At 37.5% G+C, this 22,195-nt stretch overlaps 7 protein-coding genes across 11 annotated transcripts in view; 5 read left to right on the plus strand and 2 right to left on the minus strand.

Annotated features, from left to right (window-relative positions):
• Positions 1-22,195, minus strand: part of LOC134817750 (kinesin-like protein KIF9) — a 94,649-nt gene that overhangs the window by 68,286 nt on the left and 4,168 nt on the right. The window contains exons 2-21 of one of the 4 annotated variants that reach the window (XM_063827028.1): positions 12,789-12,926; positions 12,204-12,306; positions 11,857-12,019; positions 11,577-11,664; positions 11,155-11,319; positions 10,778-10,870; positions 10,465-10,527; positions 9,372-9,521; positions 9,074-9,151; positions 8,585-8,653; positions 8,322-8,444; positions 8,049-8,168; positions 5,425-5,684; positions 5,055-5,140; positions 4,794-4,916; positions 4,588-4,652; positions 4,223-4,438; positions 1,889-1,939; positions 1,671-1,724; positions 304-916 (exon numbers count right to left, since the gene is read on the minus strand). The exons of 2 other annotated variants lie outside the window; for them this stretch is intronic. In XM_063827028.1, coding sequence (XP_063683098.1) covers positions 836-916; positions 1,671-1,724; positions 1,889-1,939; positions 4,223-4,438; positions 4,588-4,652; positions 4,794-4,916; positions 5,055-5,140; positions 5,425-5,684; positions 8,049-8,168; positions 8,322-8,444; positions 8,585-8,653; positions 9,074-9,151; positions 9,372-9,521; positions 10,465-10,527; positions 10,778-10,870; positions 11,155-11,319; positions 11,577-11,664; positions 11,857-12,019; positions 12,204-12,306; positions 12,789-12,926 — 2,289 coding nt within the window. In that variant the 3' untranslated portion in view covers positions 304-835. Of the gene's footprint in view, positions 1-303; positions 917-1,670; positions 1,725-1,888; positions 1,940-4,222; positions 4,439-4,587; positions 4,653-4,793; positions 4,917-5,054; positions 5,237-5,424; positions 5,685-8,048; positions 8,169-8,321; positions 8,445-8,584; positions 8,654-9,073; positions 9,152-9,371; positions 9,522-10,464; positions 10,528-10,777; positions 10,871-11,154; positions 11,320-11,576; positions 11,665-11,856; positions 12,020-12,203; positions 12,307-12,788; positions 12,927-22,195 lie in introns of those variants that run through there. One more of the 4 variants, XM_063827017.1, reaches the window with a different exon arrangement.
• The window catches only part of LOC134817765 (endoplasmic reticulum membrane-associated RNA degradation protein-like), a 52,701-nt gene that overhangs the window by 22,214 nt on the left and 8,292 nt on the right, over positions 1-22,195 (plus strand). Inside the window, exon 2 of one of the 2 annotated variants that reach the window (XM_063827074.1) lies at positions 19,948-22,059. The exons of the other annotated variant lie outside the window; for it this stretch is intronic. Coding sequence (XP_063683144.1) covers positions 19,966-21,960 — 1,995 coding nt within the window. The 5' untranslated portion in view covers positions 19,948-19,965 and the 3' untranslated portion in view covers positions 21,961-22,059. Of the gene's footprint in view, positions 1-19,947; positions 22,060-22,195 lie in introns of those variants that run through there. 2 annotated transcript variants of the gene reach the window in all.
• LOC134817807 (BSD domain-containing protein 1-like) overlaps positions 1-22,195 on the plus strand; it is a 48,099-nt gene that overhangs the window by 22,203 nt on the left and 3,701 nt on the right. The window lies entirely within an intron of this gene.
• LOC134817793 (UDP-glucuronosyltransferase 3A1-like) lies at positions 2,318-4,133 on the plus strand. Its single transcript, XM_063827124.1, has one exon. It carries the CDS (start codon positions 2,414-2,416, stop codon positions 4,049-4,051), a length of 1,638 nt encoding a protein of 545 aa, XP_063683194.1. The 5' UTR covers positions 2,318-2,413; the 3' UTR covers positions 4,052-4,133.
• LOC134817827 (ciliary microtubule-associated protein 2-like) lies at positions 13,124-15,232 on the minus strand. Its single transcript, XM_063827170.1, has one exon. It carries the CDS (start codon positions 15,165-15,167, stop codon positions 13,893-13,895), a length of 1,275 nt encoding a protein of 424 aa, XP_063683240.1. The 5' UTR covers positions 15,168-15,232; the 3' UTR covers positions 13,124-13,892.
• LOC134817848 (tRNA (guanine(37)-N1)-methyltransferase-like) lies at positions 16,545-18,165 on the plus strand. The gene is made up of 2 exons (XM_063827192.1): positions 16,545-17,837; positions 18,073-18,165. Exons 1-2 carry the CDS (start codon positions 16,639-16,641, stop codon positions 18,083-18,085), a joined length of 1,212 nt encoding a protein of 403 aa, XP_063683262.1. The 5' UTR covers positions 16,545-16,638; the 3' UTR covers positions 18,086-18,165.
• On the plus strand, positions 18,082-19,519 carry LOC134817919 (corrinoid adenosyltransferase MMAB-like). The gene is made up of 5 exons (XM_063827290.1): positions 18,082-18,209; positions 18,328-18,470; positions 18,740-18,889; positions 19,101-19,188; positions 19,361-19,519. Exons 1-5 carry the CDS (start codon positions 18,088-18,090, stop codon positions 19,491-19,493), a joined length of 636 nt encoding a protein of 211 aa, XP_063683360.1. The 5' UTR covers positions 18,082-18,087; the 3' UTR covers positions 19,494-19,519.

Below are 22,195 nucleotides of genomic sequence, written 5' to 3' on the forward strand. Positions count from 1 at the left end.
TTCTCGATAAGATGCAAAGTTGAAATGACGGGGTCAGAACACCATGCTTCTTGTTAAATTCTGTACTAGAGGATTTGTTCCCGACGTAACGTGCAACAATTATTGGTACCTTAATGTACACCATTTCTACAGTATAACTACACTCTCCTAGGCCCGGGCCTCGGTACCAGGATATGATAGACTTCGCAGGGTCGCTCATTGTCGAGTGTTGTTCTCTGGGCTTACAGGGAAACGCTTACACGCTAATTTTGTCTGGGTACACTAATGCGAGTCTATTCTAGGTTTACACATTCAGACAACTGGTTAACATAAGTAAATGACTTGTTAATATAAAAACTGATCATCATTCATCACTTCTTGTTTATATACAATTATTTACAGTTTTACAATCATCTGTCCACTGGCTGCATACAAATATTATAAAAACTGCCTTTAAATAAATTGGACAATACCATCAGAAGGGTTTTGACAATAAATAAAGTGTTCCTTAATTAATAACTGATTACTGAACACGGTGAAAATGTGCCCGTTTTTGATCCCTTAAAAAATATCAATTTGCACCCGAACCATCATCCAAACTATTTGTTCATCCAAACTATTTGTTCACGGGACATCAACTGATATGTGGTCCCATGTTTTTCAGATACAAGAAGAACATTTAAAACAATGTCTTTAGCGGCATGATAATAACAGACGTATAGAAATAGACAGTTGTCGGAAAGTCTATCTATAGTCTGACCAATCTTCAAAATGCAAGACCGCATTATCTGAATTATTCTCAAAATGTTGAAGTCAAATTGCTAGAATATGGTACTGAAGTTAGTCCATGTTAAGCTCAGACCTTTGACATTACAGTTGGAGGTGCGTTTCTGACCGTAGATTTGATTTTGCCGGGCATCTTCGGTTGATAAATTGCCTGAAATGACCGCAATTAAGATTTATAGCTAATATATGAGTTAAGACTCATATCAGTATGATTACATTAACTATGTCAATTATTATTTTGACGAACCATCCCGATAACGGGTCAAATTTGGGATAAAATGATTGGCTTGCTTCAGCAGGGCAACAGCTAGGTAACATCACAATCATTGCATGGTAAATTGTCTAGTGTATGTGATCACATCGCTAGAATGTAAACGAAGTTACTTGTGACGTATGCCTTAATTGAAATCACATGACAAATTCGTTAGTACCCCCTGGGTAGCAATTTGTACGAATCACATAGAAACTACGATTTTTCAGCACTTAGTGTGACTACGCGCGCCTACGCTGCCTGTGATAAGTGCAGGAAAACAGAAGCCGCGCAATCAACAGTTCTAGATCAATCTGGTTTTTACAAACAATGGGTCGGCAGTGACACTGGCAGTGCCAATCAGAATCTGGCACCACCAATTTTCTCACTTCGATTTATTTTGTGCACCATTAGTTGGCGGTACTATCCAATTCATCATAACTTATAACGATTTGTCCTTATTGGTCGTCATTCAGTGGCTTAATTAAAAATCCCCAATTGTATGTTCTATAGAACAACAACTTATGATGCAATGAGCCAATGACGTGGACGTATTATAAATGGTTAATGGTTTATTGTGGTCAAGAAACCTACTCAACGATCAATGATCATAACATATTTCATGAAACGAAATCATGTAGCAATGGCTACTCACCCTCTTTTCCATCTTTTTCTTAGCATTCAGATAAGGTATGCTTTCTGGATTTTCCTGAAAAAGTTCGGTTTTGGAGATAGTGGGCAAAATTGTCTCGTCCCTCAAAGCTCAGTAAGTTGATAAATGCAACCTGACCCGTGGTATTAACGTGTAGACAGTTTATGTAGGTAGTAAATAAACTGTACATAAACCAACAAGTTGATAACTCATTAACTCACCATCATTAGCTCAAGTTGTAATCTCTCAAACTTCTCCTGGTTATCTTCAACCTGAACACAAAATATGTCATAAAAATAACAATAAAACTATGTCATAACAAATGTCTTTCAATTTGTGCGACTTTAAAAATACCTACAACTGCTAAGAGAATCTTAGAACAGGGTGCACTACTCTGCACTTCTCATAATCATTGATACAACTTTGGGTTTATTTCTCGGTGGGGTATTTTTACCCCATATCGCGATTGTTTCATCTTCTAAACAAGCTTATTTGAAGCGAGAATGAACGCCTGAACGGATATTATTATTCGAAGAAGCATGGAACGAAATCCCTTCCCTTTTATTGGTTCAGGTTTGGTAATCAATGTTAATTAGCCTCAATGACAAGATAATCTAATCAAGGAAAATTTAATATCTTAATTAGGGCTAGGGGATGATAATTCCAATTGCTATTGAATACCTATTTGGATAATCCAACATTTATCTGACCATCGCACTTATTTCTTTCCAATTCACTCTCTTGTTATGTTATTAATGTGGTTTTCTCAATTTCTCCTTTTGCAAAACATTGTATTTGTGACATCGGATAATGTCTTATTAACAACACCCTGGTCAGACAGTATTGTATATCCTAACATCTTACTTGACATAGCCTCACTACTTGCGGACCATGGTCACAATGTCACTTTCCTTGCTCTTGATACAGACGACAACATACCAGATAATATCAGATATCTAGTTGGAAATGTTAGCAGGACTGAGAAGATCCTACAAAGAACCGAGTATCTCCACGAAGTAGCAGAAGCAAGTGGTGCTTTAGCAGGACCCTCATCTAGACTTATAACTCAGAGCATCGTGGGGTCGAACAAAGCTTTAGAGGTCAACATCGAACAGTTAAAGATACGATTTGATTACCTCATGAGCAAAGAGGTGGAGGATATTATCAGAGCGGGAAATTTTTCTCTGATTATAGCAGACGAGACAGCCTTCCATCCAATAGCACTACAAACAAGGAAATTAATGAAACAAAACCAGGAACAGCCTAACCAAATACCGATAATAACTGTGCTCTCTATAGCAGATCAGCACAGATCCCGGATAGAGCAGAATCTACCAACTCTTCTTACAAGTGAGGCTGGACAGTTTCTAAATCTCTACACCTCTTACACGCCACCTGACTTCAATACCAGACTCACCACTCTGTGGGAGATTGGTTACTTTGCATGGCAGGTGGTGCCCAGGATATTATCCCTGTTTACAGGATATTTGGAGGAGGCAGGAGTGGGCAGCTTAACCGAACTAGATAACATGACTAGCCTGTATCTAGTTAACGACCATCCTGCAATTTCCTTCTCTAATTTAGCTCCCCCGAACTCTGTTAACATCGCCTCGCTCAATTTCAAGACTCCCCGCAAAGTACCGCAACATTTCACTGAATTCGTAGAAGAGTGCGGGAATAGACGTGTCGTGATGGTGGTTTTGGAAGAAGTAGCGTACAAGAGCAGACTAAAGAAGATTAATCAGACTGTCGGAAAACTCATTTTAGAGTCACTACAGAAAGAGGGATTTTGTGTTGTAGGACAAAAGTTGCCGTCTCATTTCATCAACGATCAAACATTTAATTCAGCAAATTTGCCCGTTGAAAATATCTTGGGCAGTGGAATGGTATCCCTCTTTATTTGCCAATGTGGGAACAAGCAGAGGATTCAGGGTGTGTTGTACCAAGTGCCCATGCTATGTGTCCCACTATTTGCGGATCAGTTCTCAAACTCTGTATCCGTGGTAAGAAACCAGTTCGGTGCTATGCTCATGAGAGAGGAAATGTCTGAGGAAACTTCCAGTAATTCGGTCAAGAACGTTCTTGAGCAATGGGATGACATTAAAGCGAACTTAGCTCGATCAGCATCAGCAGTTCTTGATGATCCGAATGGTTCAAAACAAGCAGTTCTGTTTTACTGCAACTATTTGTTAAAATTTGGGAATGCGGATTATTTGAAAAATAAAGTTATCATGAAACAGAGTGTGATACAAGTTTACAATTTGGATATTTTAGGTCTTTTAACGATAATTTTAGTTGTTTTGGGTTGTTTTCTTTTTATATTAATGAGGACATCTTTTAAGTTTTGTGGTTGGTTTATACAGAAGAAACTGAAATCAGACTGAATTTGATCATATATTAGTAATATAGTAGTATAATATTACTGTTATTAACCTCGATGAAGTTTTTCGCTGTTTAGTTTTTTTAAATCATAGAATTTGTTTCTGTAGCAAAATCGTCGCATGAACAGGGGCTTTTTTGTATTGGTCGTTTATTTAAACATCAGGAAGACTCACAGTTTGTGGTGAAGGTGACGGAGCCATGGCAGTCAGAGGAGCAGTTGTGGTGCTAGGTCTGGTCTGATCTCCAAGCTGAACAAACGACTCCAGATACCACATATCAAACTCTTGCACTAATCTCTGTCTGGCCTGGTCTACCAGTCTCTGACAGTACGATATGTCCGATTGTACACTCTTCAACTCCCCGTGGTTTTCTTTGTATCCTTTTTTCAGCTGAATGGGTGAAGATGTTAATACTAGTGTTAGGTGCCGTAATTTGGAGAAAGTACTTTGGAGTCACAAACGAAAAAAAATTTATCCCATATTTAAAAAGTCATGCATGGAGCTTTCAAATCCATTATAAATCAGAATTATGATCTAACCTCTTTAAGTTCAGTCAACAGTTTGAACTCCTCTTCTTCGTATACGTTCTCAGCAGCTTCTCCCTCTGAAAAAGGACATAAAATCAACATTCAATATTCAAATTTATACAAATCTATCGTATCTTTGATGATTGGTTTAGGTACACATTTTAGGATCCATGCCTCAACTTAACAATGTTTTAAAGAATACAGTTCTAGTTATCTACCTTCAGCAATACGTTCAGCCCTCATGTTTGCAAGGAGAGATGCAGTTGAGTCTATCTTTTTCTTCGATTTATTAATAACTGCTGCCAATTCTTTAGCACTTCGCTTCTTATCCCCGAGAGTTTCTATGAAGGTTAAGTTTTACATGATTAATTTGACAGGAACATAACATAGCAGCAACCAATTGCAATTAATATATAGAGTTACTATATACTATTTCAAAAGAACATAGAACATCAGTTTCGTCGAAACTTGAAACTAACTTTTATTCTCAACGAATATTCTGTTGATTTCACTGCCACGCTCCCGTTTGAACTCTTCAAATGCATCAGCTTTAGTAGGGGGTGAGCTGGAATATTTATTAAACTTTACTGAAGAGCTGTTGGTGGTGATTCCGGTTGATTGGCGTTTTGAACAGTAATCTTTGTGAAGAGTTTGAGCTGTGCTGTGGGTGGAATGGGTGGGAGCGTGAGGAGAAGTTGACGAGTTAATGATAAATGAAGTAGATGTGATTTGGAACATAGCCAACGGCGTAAAACTTCCACCTGCATATGATGAAGAAGTATTGAAAATGCAAATTATAAATAATTCATGAAATGGTGAGCATCCAAATGCTCTGTGTTACTACATTACCTGGGTGGATGTAGAGGCGGTATGGAACTGAGAGCGGGAGTGATGGGTGGAGGGAGTTCTGGAACTTCTTCCTGTGGCGATGGAGGTTGAGAGGATTTCTTACCTCCTGACCCAACCCTTTCTTTGGGAGTCTTGCGAGACTTGAGCTTCCTGGTTTCAACAACTGCTGCCTTCTCCAGCTTGGCAGTGGGAGGGGCTACACCGAGACCGAAACCAGTGCCATCTGTTTCACCAACTCCACCGTCAGCGTCTGATCCCCTCTGAGGAAAATTGAACTTAAGTGCTCAGAATGTATGTAAAATATGTATGTTTAATCGTTGTGGGGTTTATTTTCTTCGAGTGGGTTTTTGTCTGCGTGGGCTTTTATACGCACATTTGTATCCTAAACATTCTAAAAGTTCGTTGAAGAGACAGATACATACTTGTGAACCGTGTTTAAGACTTATTGCAATAACTATTGTACCGGAATCGCTTCACATGTATGCATGCGTTTTCTGATAATATCCTTCAGCTAGCTGTTACGACGCGTTATGATGCGCGGTGTCGATACGAAGCAAAACATAGCAACGTGAAACAAGATTTGTTCATTAGAATCTCTTCGCGGCTGCCAAATATGCGCAAAGCAACAGAAGGCATTTATCTCGATATCTTAGTGGTACATTTTCTTTAAACTTTCCAGATAGTAAGATAACTATAATAGGAACAATCTGTGCGAGTTTGGGCGAATTTCTATGTGCCAAACTTGAGATATCACTTCAAACACAAGAAAATATCTCGAAATCGGTACAATATTTGGTACCAAGGTATTTATTAGATCCTCCCAGACCCCAGTAGATGTTTTCTTCTCGGAATTGTAAGCGAATGTCGCCCCAGTTCAGATAGAAATTGGCGCATAAGTTAGGTCCGTGCGCAAATGTTACAATCTCGCCAGAACACCTCTCACCTGCAGTTTAATGAGATTTTGGCGCTGATGATCATCATCAGTTCAACATTTGGTTGTCGAAAATGTTTCATTTGAAACATTTTCGACAACCAAATGTTGAACTGATAAACTTTCATAGTCCAGGCAAGCAATTTACCGACATGGCTCAAATATGACTAATAAGATTTCAGCATTACATTGTTACAGTTCGGATGAAAAATAGCGCTTGCGACCGAATTCGCACCCAGACCTCCTGCATGCGAGGCGATGATATTGCCACTGGGGCGACAATTGCTTACAATTCTGAAAAATAAACCGGGCCGACATTCTTACAATTTCGCTTACAATTTTGCTAGAACAACTCCTCCAGATACTTGTTAAGGATAATTTTCCATTAAGTCACAATTCAAGACAATAAAAAATGTTCTATTATATGTGCATAACTCAGAATATTACTAGGTAATATTCTAGATTGACATCTAATAGATCCTAGTATCTTATATATAATTTTGGATTGTTCGCCATGGTTTCATTTTGGATCGGTTTTAGGTCGATGCAGTAATAGGATCAAGAATCTCCACAAGTTCTTTCTTCCGGAGAGAGTTCGACCATATGGGAACAAACTTCCTCCGAACGTCAAGAATTACATTTTATTGGGACTTTTGTACCTAATATTCTATTTTAATTTGTGAGTTTTTGTAGAAATATTCTTGATGATGTTTGTGTCATTATTATTTCAAATGATGGAGTAGTTCGCTGTTTATTAGTCGATTGAAATACTGATAGTCGGAAAATTTTCGGCGTCAACGCCATCTTCAGGCTCAATAAATGTATTTAATTGTAGTTGGGAAAATAATTTATTGAGCCTGAAAATGGCGTCGACGCCGAAAATTTGCCTACATTCCTAACTTCCTGTTTCATTTGTCCTTGTCTCCTCCAATCGGATATTATCCAACTATCAGTATTTCATTATTATTTGATTGATTTGGCATAGATTTTGATCATGCTCAATTTATGCCCTTTTTGAGCCGATTGCGTGGGATACACTTAAATTCTACTTGTGCCACTTAGTATTAATCCCGATGTGGTCGCAAAAATCTAAATGAGTAATATGAGCTATAATGATCGAAAATAAACAAAATGAACGAAGTTTAATAAATATTGTGCAAAATACCGCTTTATGCATGTCTTGTGGTTTCAATATAGTAAATCGATCATGAAGTTTATGAAAGCCCTTATTAGTAAGCATCTTAATGGTCACAAAATGGTCACAAATATCGAGGACACTATTCGAGGCGATGCAGCACAGGCTTACAGCGCTCATTTGGTGCCCAGAACACAATATAATAAATAATAATATGCGCGAAATATATTAGAACTGAGGGAATGACTGCAATTTGGACAGTTAGACATCGCTGGTCATTTCTGTCTCTCGCAGGTAATTACTCTATTTCCAACACTTTTTAAAATCTCAAAATTATGGGGGCTTAAATCGTGTTCGTGTTATTTTTTGTTCGCGAACACAGCACATGTGATTCCTAACGTTAAATCAAAATGGATACAAACGGCACAATGAAAAAAGTTTTACAATTCGATGAATTTTGGCTAATGTTCATAGATGTGCCTCCAAGTTAAAAGGCTGCAATTCTAAATTATTCGTTTTTAACCCACGGACTTTTCGAACAAACAGGTAAAATCTTACCCTTGAGCTTTTGCTGCCATCTGCGGTCAAGTCAATATTATATTTCTGAATCATTCTCGCCTCTATCTCCTTCTCTTGACTAAGAACGATCGTCCTAAACTGTTTGAAAATCTCCTTAACCTGTAAAAATGTGAGTGTTTGGAAAAGATGTCATCGGATTGTTCGTACACACTGTACATATCTAATATCTATTCCCTTGAGATTCATGCATCTCATCATAAACTCTAGACATTTAAACTAAAAAAACTAAAAAGTTTAAGATTTTCGACCCACCTGTCTAAGGTTTACAATCTCTATATCAGTCAGACTTCCTGATATATATCTCCTTATCATCTGCTGCAGATCATATTGCTGAGACTCCGTGTACGTTTCGTAAGAAACATTGCTTCTGTTTGCCTACAAAGTTAATGTTTATTCGGCTTTAAGTCTAGACTATGATTGATGATACGGTAGTGCAAAAAGTAAATTAGACTTAGTCATGCAATGTACCGGCTCGAGTGCAGTGGAGTTTAAAATTAGTAAATTAAGGAGCATACTAAAGTGTCGTGCATGGCAAGCTCCATCTTCAGCGACTTAATCTCTTGCTCGTATTCTTTAACCAGCAGCTGAAAGACGGGAAGTTATAGGTAAAATGAAATGTAATGAACCTGATTAGTGATAACCAACAAAATATTTCTCAATACAATTACTAATAGCTAAAAGACTAATTTATTATCTAATTTAATAAATTCGTACGTCATAATCGTTGATAACTTTTCTTATCTGGCCGGTAACAAAATCGTGTAGCATTGTGAGACTGGGTAAACCAAACTTAAAAGCAAATACCAAAGCAATGTAAGCGGAGGCACTATTGAGCAATTAAGTGCTCAGTTATTTATCAGCCAGATAACGATATATGACTCTACACTCTACAGTCTATAATGTTCCTATGGCTATAGGACCTGGGCTTAAGTTTGCGGAAGAAGCTATCCATCGTTTAAAGCCTGTTTATGTGTATAAATAACGTAGCAAGGAGTCCAACTTACCACAGGATCGAAGTGAACGTTTTGTAGAGGCTCGTTAGCAACACACATCATTCTGGTACCAAATCTCAGAGTTGAAATCTGTGGAGTTATTTGTAAGAAAAAGTATGAAAAAACCATTATGATTTGAATGGACATTGAAGTTGTACAGTATAAAACCATATTTGTGTGAGCGTCATATTGTAGGCGCTAACCAGGGTTGGGTTTCAAAGGATAGAAAACTAACTAGGATAAAAGAGGGCGAGTATGGTGATTCTAAAAACTAAAAAGTTACAGTAGACTGCACATGTCAAATACTCACAGTTTCTTCAAGTTGAGCAGCCTCCCCCCAGATGTTAGCTATCATAACGGTGTTGCAATTTCCTCCGATTGAGTCCTTCAGAACGTGTGTTAGTTTGCTTTGTCGGAACGGCACGTGTTCTCGCTTCCTATCCGCCACCGCTATTATCACCTGATACGGGTGTCAACTATTTATATTTCATAAATAGTGCTGTGTTAATACTTTATCATACTTTACGTAATTAAACAAATAAACCCTGTTTAAAATGAGATAACATCACGTGATCGAATCACGTGTTTTGATAACAAAGCTAGAGACTAAGGGGTATGGAGCAAACTGCTTTTTGATGATATTAGTTTAAGATCTTATGACGTGACCGGCATATGTGTCACGTGAATAGTAGTATTTAAAGGCAGTCAGAGAGACTGTCCGGGACTCTTTCGGTTGTACGGATTCTTCCTCTATTACTCTATACGTTTGAGATTTCTTATTTTAGCCACTGGTTTCATAGACCTATTACTTTAAACAAAGCCCATGATTGGTATCTGATCTACAGAAATTATAGCAACTTAAAACCGGTTAAATAAATCCCATTACATAGTGTTCAATATTTAGGAGACTAGTTTTTTAGTTATCACTTGAAAGCTCATAAATATAGAGTGCATGTTTCGATCAGTGTTTATTTGTGGGTATACCCTATCCATCCCCGGACTCAGGAGTGATAACAAATGGCTAAAAACCATTGACTTCTTGTTTAAGTAATTGGACATATATTATCTATGCTACATTCTATGTTCTATGATAGCATATGATAAGTATTGTCATGACAAGAACACTCAACAGAATGGTGTCTCTATTCAACTGTAATGTGTTGGATTATCCCGGTACCATAGTAACAAAGTGTTACCAGATACCAAAGTTTACAGTAGCTCAAGTTAAGAAGGTGTGGGCACTGGCCACTGGGCCACACTTAACTTTGTGGGGTTGTGCAGACAGCTGTATACCAGCTGCAAAATATCACACCTAGAATGTCTATACTAGTTGCATATAGCGCACTCCAAATGACAGAAAACTATTTATTAGTTTATAGTTCGTAACAAATAAGCGGCCTCACCTGCTCCAGGAAAGTCAATGATTGGTTGATGTACATCGCTTCTTTTTTAGTCAGACCTTCGCTCTGAAAACATAAATATTCGTCAGGCAACAGATTGTTTGTTTTTAATATCACACGTACGCTAATGTTATAGATTGAATTGTGTTGGTTACCTAAATAACACATACACTGAAATGTATCCCCTTCAAAGTAAGCTGATAGTTTAACAATATTTAATAGTTAGTTTGACACAAACACAATCACAATCCACATTTCATTCTAATATTATGTTAATGATGTTATCCTAAATGAAAAATTACTAGATAAAACATACCTTAGTTTTGCCAAGTCTCTCTGAACCGGCCAAGTCCACGAAGTTAAGTTTTGATAAGGTGAAATTAGATGAAGACTGGGTTCTGGAACGACTCTGAAATTTCGCACAGTTTAGTCACGGTATAAGTTGTATTACCAGAGGTATAATATAAACAGCACTAAACAGTACATACAGTATACAATATACAATATACACTATACATGGTATAGTATACAATATTTAATTTTACATAGACCAGCAAATAATACAATAAACCTATCAGAAAATAAAACAGTCTTAGGCATGCGATGATTCGTAGAGATCATGAAACTAACGAAGCTAACATGAAACACATGATATAAAATAAAATATGTAAAATAAGTACAAATCCTTCTAACCTCTATGTGAACAGTAAAGACACAGTGAGACCGTGAACTGGCGTGATTGAGAGCATGTTCTGCTATAACCCTGTTTGTCTCACCCTCAAACAGCAGATTCAGCGCTTCTTCCTCGTTGTCAGCTAACCTCACGTTCAGTCCCTTTACTACTGTCAATCCAGCGTCCTGTTATGCAGTGCAATTTAGATGAAATCATAACTCTTTCCAACCTAATCTTATACAACCTAAATTAGCCCCAATTCAGTAATTAACTTTGTGATTTTCGCTCTTAAATACCTCGGTATAATACGTTGAGAACAAGTGAGTAGCAATTTCCTAATAAAATCAACAAGTGCTGCAGAATTGCATGTATCAAGTTGCAGATGGTAAATTTCTCTGCAATTCGGTAACACAAAATAAGGCCTGGCCCAGCTGAAACTTACCTCGGATATAGTGAGTGTTTTTGGTTCTTCGTTCTCATCGGCTAATAGATCAGTCAGAATCTCGTTATAAATCTCCATGTAAGATACCCTAAGGGCATATTCTCTTATTATGAAGATTTTTGCAACAATTAAACAAGATTGAAAATGCAGATATTAAATAAGTCATAGAAATTGCTCCAAGATTTTGTCACATTCCCCCGAAAAGACGTCACGAACTATCACATATATTGCCACATTATATTGCCACACAAAAGATATTGCCACGCAAAAGATAACGAACCTTACTATAACGGAATGTTCTATCATGGAGTTGATAGACTGATACAGGTGGGACAGTGCACGTGGTATCATTCCTCTTTCTTGGAAGTTCTCAGTTGATCCGGTTATGGTAAAGGTTTTACCGGCTCCGGTCTGACCGTACGCCATGACTGTACCGTTATAACCTGCAACAATTGTTATTATAAGAGGAGGTTTTTTGGTCAATAAGCTGGAAATCTATGTGGTGGAATTTGAAGTACTCTTCGAAGCAGCGCAAATGAGTAGAGTCACGTGAATAGATATGTTTCTGAGACCGTTATACTATACTACAATATACACATCAGGACTTATCTAAAGAAAGGTTTTTACCGTCGAGAGCTTTGTCTACTATTTGTGAGACACAGTCGTTGTAAACAGAGTCCTGGGCAGCATTGTGGAAAACCCTGTCCATTGGAAAGCTCCAGTCTGACACCTGAATAGGAGGACACAGTTTAAATAGCTTTATGGCATGTGGTCAATTCTTATACAGTGGCATTACAGTGATATCATGCAATATTCTCACTTGACATGACGTGCATGGCATATATTATTATATATGAACATTTTCAAATTGATTGCTAAAATATCAGCTAGTAGAACACACTACGTTATCACACGATGAATGGCCAGTTGACGCTTCGTGGAGCGGTATTAACAAGCAGATAATATTGGATTGAAAAGTTGCACATGAGTGTGACTTGTTGGACGGCTCTGACAAACAAATATATTCTTCAAGCAGTGCGAGCTAATCCCAAATCACCACAAATATCAACAAGAAGTGTTATCAAAATAAATTCATCAATAGAAACTCTATCACTATTCAAACTTGACCACAAAATTAGATAAAGTTGACAAAAAATACTAAATTACTTGATAAAAAATGTTTTAATTAATCAAATATGTTTAGTAATGTACCTGGTTATTGATGTGTCCGATGGGATGTTTGTTAGAGTGCACTACAACCTTGCTGTCCTCTAAAATCTCTATGTAGTTATGAGCGAAGTTATTAGTGGGTCTCACCCTCACCACTACTTTCACTCTATTGTGTGCCATCTAGTGAGGGTTCAGTATTAAAAACTGTGATTTGTAAAGGTGTTCATAATTTGAATACAACTTATTTCATACAATCTTCTAAGAACCTTACTATGAACAAACAACAATTTGTATCATTTGATCATCAATTTTATAGCTTCTTCAAAACAAAATTAGGATAATTAAAGTGACGATATGACACAGTAAAACAATACCAATATATTTTGCAGTAAAATCCTTTAAAACTTTTGAAGAGCCATCAATCAAGATCATTACATTCTACATATTCATTCCATCTTATTCAGTGCATGCAGATGATAAATTAGATTTTCTACAAATTCAAACCGAACTTGCTCGCATGCATCATTAAAACATTTTAATATTCATTTCAAAACTAAATCGGCTCATAAAAACGAAATCTACATCATTATTTACAGATGATACTACATACAATCAATAGAAATGATAAGAGAAACTTTCAATAACTTATTAAAGAAGAAAGACCGGATATAATAATCTACAAAATCCCACAAAGTAAGTATACCCTTGTTATCACGCCATGATTACATACATAACATATAGATAAAATCTATAGCTGCTACGTTATACATAACAAAAATCTAGATTTCTGTTCACAGAATTTTCAAAATTACTGCACAACCATCGACACATGCATCACTGAGGAAAAAACAAGTGGTATAAACATTTTTGCACTCATGCCAAAAACCGAATGATGAGCTTTATACAATTTTTCTCAGAGTTACAGTTGTTGAAAATCATGAGGTAGTAATGAAAATTATATATGATAACATATGAAAATCTATGATCTGCAGAAAAGAAAATATAGTAACCCTAAGATGTTAGGGTGGAACAAGTTTTCATCGTTTTAACCGATCGAAATATCAAAATGCTCATCTAAGCAGCACTCATAAGAGCTCATCCATTCTCTAATTTTAAGATCTAAACCACCACAAAAGTTAGTTAAAGTCATTGAAATGCAGGATGAATGAACTGTTTAGTACTGAGAGGAACATCTTTTTCTCTCATTCTTTCCTGCAACATCAGGTCTCTAGAAGCCATACCAGTTGCACCGTATCTTTGTGTCTTAGATTTGAATGAAGACACATGCCCAGTGCAGCCCTTCTGTAGACTGTTGTTAGACTTCTCTATCTCGTAGCGCCCAACTCCACACGGGTTCCCTCCAGCTGGTCCCATGAAGAAAGTGCGAGCTCGCCGGTCGATGCGCTCAGAAGACATGTTAAATCCAACTTTAGGTTTTGTGATATGCTTAACACCGCTCATCTCTGCGATATCGTACGTTCCTGGCCCAGGATCAGTGGAACGACGTGGACATTGAGACAATGTGCTGCAATAAACACGTTCTGTGGGAGCAAACGGATAGTGCTCTAACTTACCAAACTTTCCTTTCTTGTACCAGTAAGGGTCATTCCATTTGTCAGTGAAAGACGTGGTTGGGTACTGGCCAGGTCCCAGATTCATACGAGAGGGTTGAGCATAATACCCTGTGTTTATTGGCTTAGAACGAGAGACATTAAATAAATCGTAAGGCCCCTTTTTGCTTGTAACTTTCTCAATGAGGTTCTGGGTAAAGCTCTTGTACTCATACTGTCCGGGGCCAAGATCACACCCAACTTGAGGGAGCATCCTTGGTTTACTGTCAGATGCTCTCATTATCACGGTGCTCGTTCTCTCTTTTTCTTTATCTTCCAGAAGTTTACCAGGAATTCCACCGCTTCCGTATGTCCCTGGGCCGGGAATTACAAAGTTTCTAGGAGGATCTCGTGATGTCGGGGCAAACCTAGGTTCAAGAGTCGAGCAGATGCCATGTAAGCTTTTTGGCCGTGAGTCAAGCTCCTCCCACATATCTTTGGAATTGTAGGTACCAGGACCAAGATTTTCTTTTTGTCTTTTTTGCTTCTCAAACTGTTCCCGATTAAGGAGGTGCGGCATTTTCGCTTGAATCTCCGCTTCGTATCCTTCTTTCCAACCAGGTCCTGAGGATCTTTTTTTGACGGTGTCGTGAGTAAATCCACCCTGTGCAATATTGTATGACCCAGGTCCCAGCCGACGGTTTTCTTCAGCCATAGACTTCTTGTCATAACAAACTTGAACAAATGTGCCGGGATATTTTTTACCAGGATGTATGCCACATACTTCAAATCTCTTAGCACGAGCACCGAACCCCATGGGAGCCTTGACAGGCGCCGATTCGATATCGGCAGTCATCTGTATATCTAACATCAAACTTAAGGGTTCATATGGTCCGCGAATGCACCCTGCTATAGCGATATTAAGTTATGACTAACAATTATGACTTTTGGTCATTTTCAATGAAATTATAAAATTTATTAGACATGCTTCAACATAGTATGATTTACGGCAAAAAAAACTAACGTCGATCTCAACTGTTTGGCTGTTAACAAGGAGGACGGAACAAATATCGGCAAAGCAGCCAACAAGCACAAGTGCCTCAGCAGTCAGCTTACCAAGAAATAAACATTTACCAAAGCTACAACTGCTTAGTCAAAAAATACTTAAGGAAACAAAGAGGAATACAAAAGCAATATATATATGTTCATGACTTAGTTACTACAACTGCCTGTAACTCTCCGATGTAGCTATGAGCGCTGCAAATTGCAAACTGCAAACTGCAGAAAGTGTGTTCAATTGCAAAAGCATACCACTCAACTATATTCAAAGCAGCAAAACTCGTAAATTTTTCTAAAGTCGGGTTACAAACAACTGATAAGTTACACGCTACAATGGAACAGGAAGCTGATTGGTGCTTCACCGTCAAAGTTAAGGACTAGGGAGTGGATTTTCAGTAAAAAAGCCCTGAAAACGCGCATAATTGCGCGTAATGACCATAGAGTTGTTGTAGAAACAATCCAACGCGACTATATTTTGTCTCAATGTTTTAATACGAGTGCGCGGCACATTAAAATCCGAAGATGCTATTTCGTTTTCATGCTACATTTTCTTTTTGTACCTGCGTTATTGGTTATATAACTATTCATAATATAAAGTGTGACCTGAAATTTTATTCTATGCTAATGGTTAAGTAGTCGGATTAAGATTGTTCTTATGCTTTGGTGTTTTTTCAAAACGTGTTTATGTTTGTATGTATGTTTATTGTGCTGTTAACATTGTCTTGTTTACATGTTAATCATATGTTTTTATTGTTTTATGTTGTACAATTTTTACGGAAAAGGAAAATTACCCAAAATTTATAAAATTAATAATTATTGATCGGTATTAATATTTTGATCATCCGGTCCATGTTTGGCACATTGCACATAAACTAAAACATTAAAAACAACCGTTAATTGTTAATTTTCAAAATTAACTTATAAATTGTTTACCAAACATATAAGTCAAAATTTAATCTTATCTATTTAAATGTAACGTCGTAGCATGAAATTAAACCGAAACGTTTGTTTTATGTACTTCCAGTATGTACTCCCAGTATTATGTTCAAATTTTAGAAGTTAAGCCATATCTTAAACATTTTCCTTCTACGCGCCGCGCAAGCGAAAGCAAAGAACTTTATACTGCAAGAAAAATCGAGCGTTGAATTGTCATCCCGCAAAACACCGTGTCGTATTTGTGTATTGCGTGTTGATAAATTTAGCTAAATTGTTACCGTGACCGTTCACGGACCATTGAATTAAATTCCATTCTTATCTGTTCACCATTACCTTCATAGGGTAATATGGTTTCTGCAGACTCAAAGTCGATTACCGCACCCGAACTCAAGCCACATCCGTGTCCTGACATACGTGTTCTTGATCGGGAAAGATTCAACTTGACGATAACTTGTCGTGCAATCGAAGTTCCAGTGAAGAGATGTACTGAAATTGTGAAATTGATAGACCGAACTGACTCAATATTTTCTCATTTGCAACATAAACCTCGTTTTGTTCAACCGTGTGAAGAAGACAGCTCACGAAAACTTATTCTTCTTGACGACAATCAAACTCTTCCGTTTGCTGACAATGATATAAGTGAACGATCTGTTGATGTTAAGTTAACCTATAAAAACTGGTCAGCATCTCAAATAATCCGAGCCATACTTCCTCCTTCAATTGAGGACACTTTAGTGGTATCGGGATTCGAAATAGTTGGTCATATCGCACATTTGAATTTAAAAGAATGCCATCAACCTTACAAATCGATCATTGGACAAGTCATATTGGACAAGAATCCATCCATTAAAACTGTGGTAAACAAATTAAATACCATTCATGCGGAGTATAGATACTTTGAAATGGAATTATTGGCTGGTGAAAATAACTTGATCACCACTGCAATCGAACACAAGTTGAAGTATTGCATGGATTTTTCAAAGTTGTACTGGAATTCAAGATTAGGAACGGAACATAGAAGAATTGCAGATCTGGTTCCTGTTGGTTCAACTGTGTTAGACATGTTCTGTGGGATAGGTCCTTTTGCACTTCCTCTTGCAAAGAAGAAATGTCATGTTCACGCCAATGATCTTAACCCAGAATCATACAAGTACCTTTTAAAAAACATTGAAATAAATAAGATTAAATCTCAATATATAACCTGTTACAATCAAGATGGCAGAGAACTAATCAGAAACTTCACTGGTCAAATTGACTTTGTCTTAATGAACTTGCCAGCTTCTGCCTACGAATTCTTGGATGTTTTCGTAGGACTGTTTTCAAAACGGGAAGAAGGAATGAAACCTCCGACTGTCTTCTGTTATCACTTTGCTGATATTGAAGCTCCTAAAGCATTTACAATCGCCGCAATATCTGACAAGCTAGGCTGTACCATTGTTCCTGAAGAGGTGCATCTCGTCCGGAAGACTGCTCCTAAAACATGGATGACTTGTGTCAGATTCACTGTTCCAGAGTCCGTGCTGTACTCTGAGAGCCGAAACAAGAGGTTAAGGTTTTAATTTGAATGTAAATAAGAAAAAGTTGTATCTTTATCAAGTTTTATCTTCGTATTGTATTCTTTAATCTAGTTTTTAATGGCAGTTTCAGAAATACCTTGACAAATTTCTCGAGTTCCACTTTGTATACTCTTTCATGATAAGAATTTGAATATTTTTTTATGTGGTTACTTTGAATTATTGACTACTATCAGTGGAATTTTCATTTTACTCAATATTTCTCAGGAGTAGCCAATAGCCATGAATCCAGCAAGATGTTTTAGTGTGGTCAATAGATGCTCAAGTTACGTTTCATCTCGCTCAATGAAGATATACACTAGGACTGGCGACAAAGGAAAAACCAGTACCTACACTGGTAAACGGTAGGTTGCTTTACTTTATAGATATAATACTTTCCTGGTAATCTTACTTGTTATCTTTCACAATGCTACTTTATCAACTGTCTACCATGTCATGCAATAATAGAAATACAGTTTCCAGGTTACCAAAAGATGACGTGATATTTGGTGCCCTCGGAGCTGTGGACACGTTATCCTCGCACATTGGGCTTTCAAGAGTTCACTGCCAGCAGGATGATATCTTACAGGATCTCAAGTCAATTCAGTGCAATCTACAGGATCTAGGTTAGTTGAAATGTGTCTACAGGATTTAGGTTAGTTGAAATGTGTCGTTTAAACTGATTTTATCGGTACTACAATATCTCGTATAACGCAATAAAGTGCCACACCTAGTCTGTCTTACTTACTATACGTCCATTTCGACCTCTATTTACTTTGATCTTGGTAAGTTGCTAAAGTAATACTATTTTAATAACGACGCTGATTACATGACTTCCTTTCTTATTGCTCCTGCTCGAGATATTGACAGTTTTCTAAAACTCCCACCATTACAGGCTCAGTGATAGCCACCCCTAGAGCCAGTGCCACTCCGCAACAACTGGAGAACATATCCTTCTCAACTGAACACATTTCAAATTTGGAGAGTAAGATAGACGCGTACACTGGCCATCTTCCACCTCTTACTAATTTTATTCTACCCTCCGGTTAGTATTGTTTAGTATTCCTGTGATTAGTTTTCAATCGCTTGTATAATTAGAGTATTTTGGGCATTTATCATGTTTTTAAAGTATCTTAAAATCTATAATCTGACATCATTTTCCAGTTTGATACCAATATAAATATTACGTCTGTGCAGAGATCGTGTAATTTAAGGCAATTGTGTCTCAAACAGTAATCAGATAATACTATTTCCAGGAAGCGAATGCTCGGCCCATTTGCACGTGACCAGAACATTTGCCAGAGCTGCTGAGCGCAGTATTGTACCGCTCCTTGAGCAGCACGGGTAACTCTATTGTTCCTTCTCCAAAGTAGCACCTGATATTGTTATGAAACACTAGTAAATTAGGAACGTGTATCGGGGCATGATGTTTATCTAAATTGCAATAACATTAATACAACTTTTAAAAGTGTAAAAGATAAAGCTCGCAATACTTGACCCGTGTTTTTAATTACAGGGGAGATATCGACGCAGTGTTCAAATATCTAAACAGATTGTCGGATTATTTGTTCACTGCCGCAAGATACTGCTCTCATCACGACGGTATTCCCGAGGAAATCTATACCAAACAGACTCTTGGCGATTCTTAGTATTTCAATGTTTAATTTTCTGAGTATTTTGATGTCTGATATTCTTAGGAGTTTTGTGTTTGATGTAGAGGTATTTTTGTGATGTGACCCTTTAACGTTTCTTCAAATTCAATGATATCGAAGGAGCAATGTGACCCTTTGTTAACCATATAAAATACCACTATTGAATTTGTGATGTATATACTTACTGGGAATACAGAACCGACCCCACATACAACTTTACATTCATTATTCTTTACCGTTAAAGACATTCGGCCCACTTTTATGGTTATGATATTGCTGTGGTTACCTATTAAATTGCTGTAACCTTGTGCCATTTAGTATTTAATTGCATTCCTTCCGTTAGCTGGAAGTTGAACACTTGAACAGTGTCTTTGCTGATTGTGAGGATCCTTTATGTGATGACTTATAGCAATCTCATAAGATCACGTGATCACGAACTTGTTTAGGTTAGGTTCTATGATAATCCACCATGACGGATACAGTTGAATTAGAGAGTAAGGAGGAATATGAGAAAGATCCCGACTCCCGACTGCCTGCGGAGGGATATGAGAAAGTTCACAACTCCCGACTGAAGAGCCTAGATGCGCCGTTGTTTTGTGATGCTATCATAAAGATCATGAACATTGATTACAATACAGAACAAATTTCATTTAACGGTACTCCATCTCAATTCGTGGACTTCAAAGCATTAACATTTATTGGATCTTCACTCCGCTCCTCAATTGATAGTGTTTTACAGTCCGATAAGCCTGACTTGAACGAGCAAGTAACTCATCTGTTGCCGCTCTGCAAACATCTTGCTATTGAAAGTCACATCGCTCTTACCTCTCGAATGGAGTCATCATTACCACTTGAAATGTCTGAGTTCCACGACTCAATCTGGTCCTCAACAAACCTATCCTTATTGTGCAGCGAGAGTGGTGTTGACCGGATATTTGGGTTGATAGTTGTCACCGCTAAACTAGAATGGGTTATCAGCTGCCTGGTTGATCGTCGACTCCAACTAAAAGATAATCTTCAATCTGATAAAGTAAGGTGTATTTTAGGAAATGATATGGTTCTTGTTCTGCAGTGTTTATTGGGCTGTGTTAAGGGGTTTAATCTGAAGAATCTTACCTGGCACGGGTTTATATCTCCTTCAAACATCCCTCAGGAACTCTGCTCTCTTCTGTTCTGCTCTGTGTTAACTATAAGTTCTCGGCTCTCCAATAACGTCTTCAAAGCTAGGACCTCTGCTTTCATTCCAGAAATTCCTAACCTGTCTGTAATTCCTGGAATTCCCTTCTCTACTTGTGAATCAATTCTCGAAAACTCTGCCCTTATTCATCCAAATCAGAAGAAACTGTGGTTGATTTTTTTACAGAACTCAAGAGGTTCACCACCCTGTGGAGATACCCCCATGTTAGTGAGTATAAATGTAGTGCTGCTTCAGCACTGTCTGAGGAGGTTGTGGGTTGTTGCATCAGACTCAGATGTAACAAGGTGCAGTGCTCAGAATACTAAGTTTTATATCACATTGGACGAGATATTCTCCCCTGTCATACCCTCTGATGTTGCAAGACCAGGTGCTAGCTATTACTCTTCGATGTACTCTAAAAATCAATCAGATGTTTCGGAGAACGTTTTGATTCCCATTCTAGGTTCTGGAACGTTCTATGCTCTTCTGGATCTTTTTGTCCACGGGGAGGGGTTGAGACTGAGAGATAAGCTGAGTCACTGTGAGTGTGATACTGTTAATTTAACTGTTGCTCGTCATCTCTTTCATCTTACTTTCTCCATCTTGGCTAGATTTTGTGATAAAGCTGTCCAGAAGCCTTGTAATGATCTTGCTTGTTATTATGATAGTTATCATCATCGGTTTCATCCCTTTTCCATGATGTTAGAGATCATTAAAAATATCGAAACTACTGCAGAAAAGCTGACTGGCTTTATTCAAGAGGTAGTAAACTTTGGCATTGAAGAAAAGAAGGTAGGATTTGTGGAGAAGTTGCACGAAGTTATCAACTCTTTACAGAAGGTCTCTGTATCACAACCACAGGTGCCATTATTCATAGGTCTAGCTAAAGCTAAATACTTTTCTCTTCTTTTAGAAATTCTAAAGAAGATAAATACATTTTCCTCGGAGCTGGCTATTGTTGCAGCCACTAAATTTGAGCTTTTTAAGGATAGAAAACTGCGGTCCAGACAAAGACAAAACTTTAGCACTCTGATTGGAGCCCTCCCATATTTCAATAAATATCTCGCTCTCACTCGGACTTACATGTACAGTTCGACCAAGCATGTAGAAAACCTGGTAAATTTCGAGTTTGAGGAGAACAAAGAATTTGTGAAACATTTAAAAGCCTCGCTGAAGTGCTTTGAAAATTTGGTAGCAATAGTAAGTCTAAGCAAATGGGTCGAAATAGGGTGCTTTTTAGTAAATCACTTAGAAAATTGGAATGACTTTAATATTAAAGATGTTTAAGTGTTTTAGACAGGTAACTTATTAATTTGAGAGAATTAACTGAATAATTTAGTTCACTTAGCATATATTAGCTTAGTAAATATTTATATTTTCAACTTTTGTAACGTTTTAACATTCATTAAAAATTAATCGAAATGTCAAAACTCAGTCCATTCGGCTCCAAATACATGACCAATTACCAGACCGAAATCCACATCGAATTTGCTAAAACATCCCAGATCCACCACATCCCTAA

Source organism: Bolinopsis microptera, chromosome 1 (genome assembly GCF_026151205.1).
Source record: "Bolinopsis microptera isolate Bmic1 chromosome 1, MBARI_Bmic_1.0, whole genome shotgun sequence".
NCBI classification, from domain to species: domain Eukaryota; kingdom Metazoa; phylum Ctenophora; class Tentaculata; order Lobata; family Bolinopsidae; genus Bolinopsis; species Bolinopsis microptera.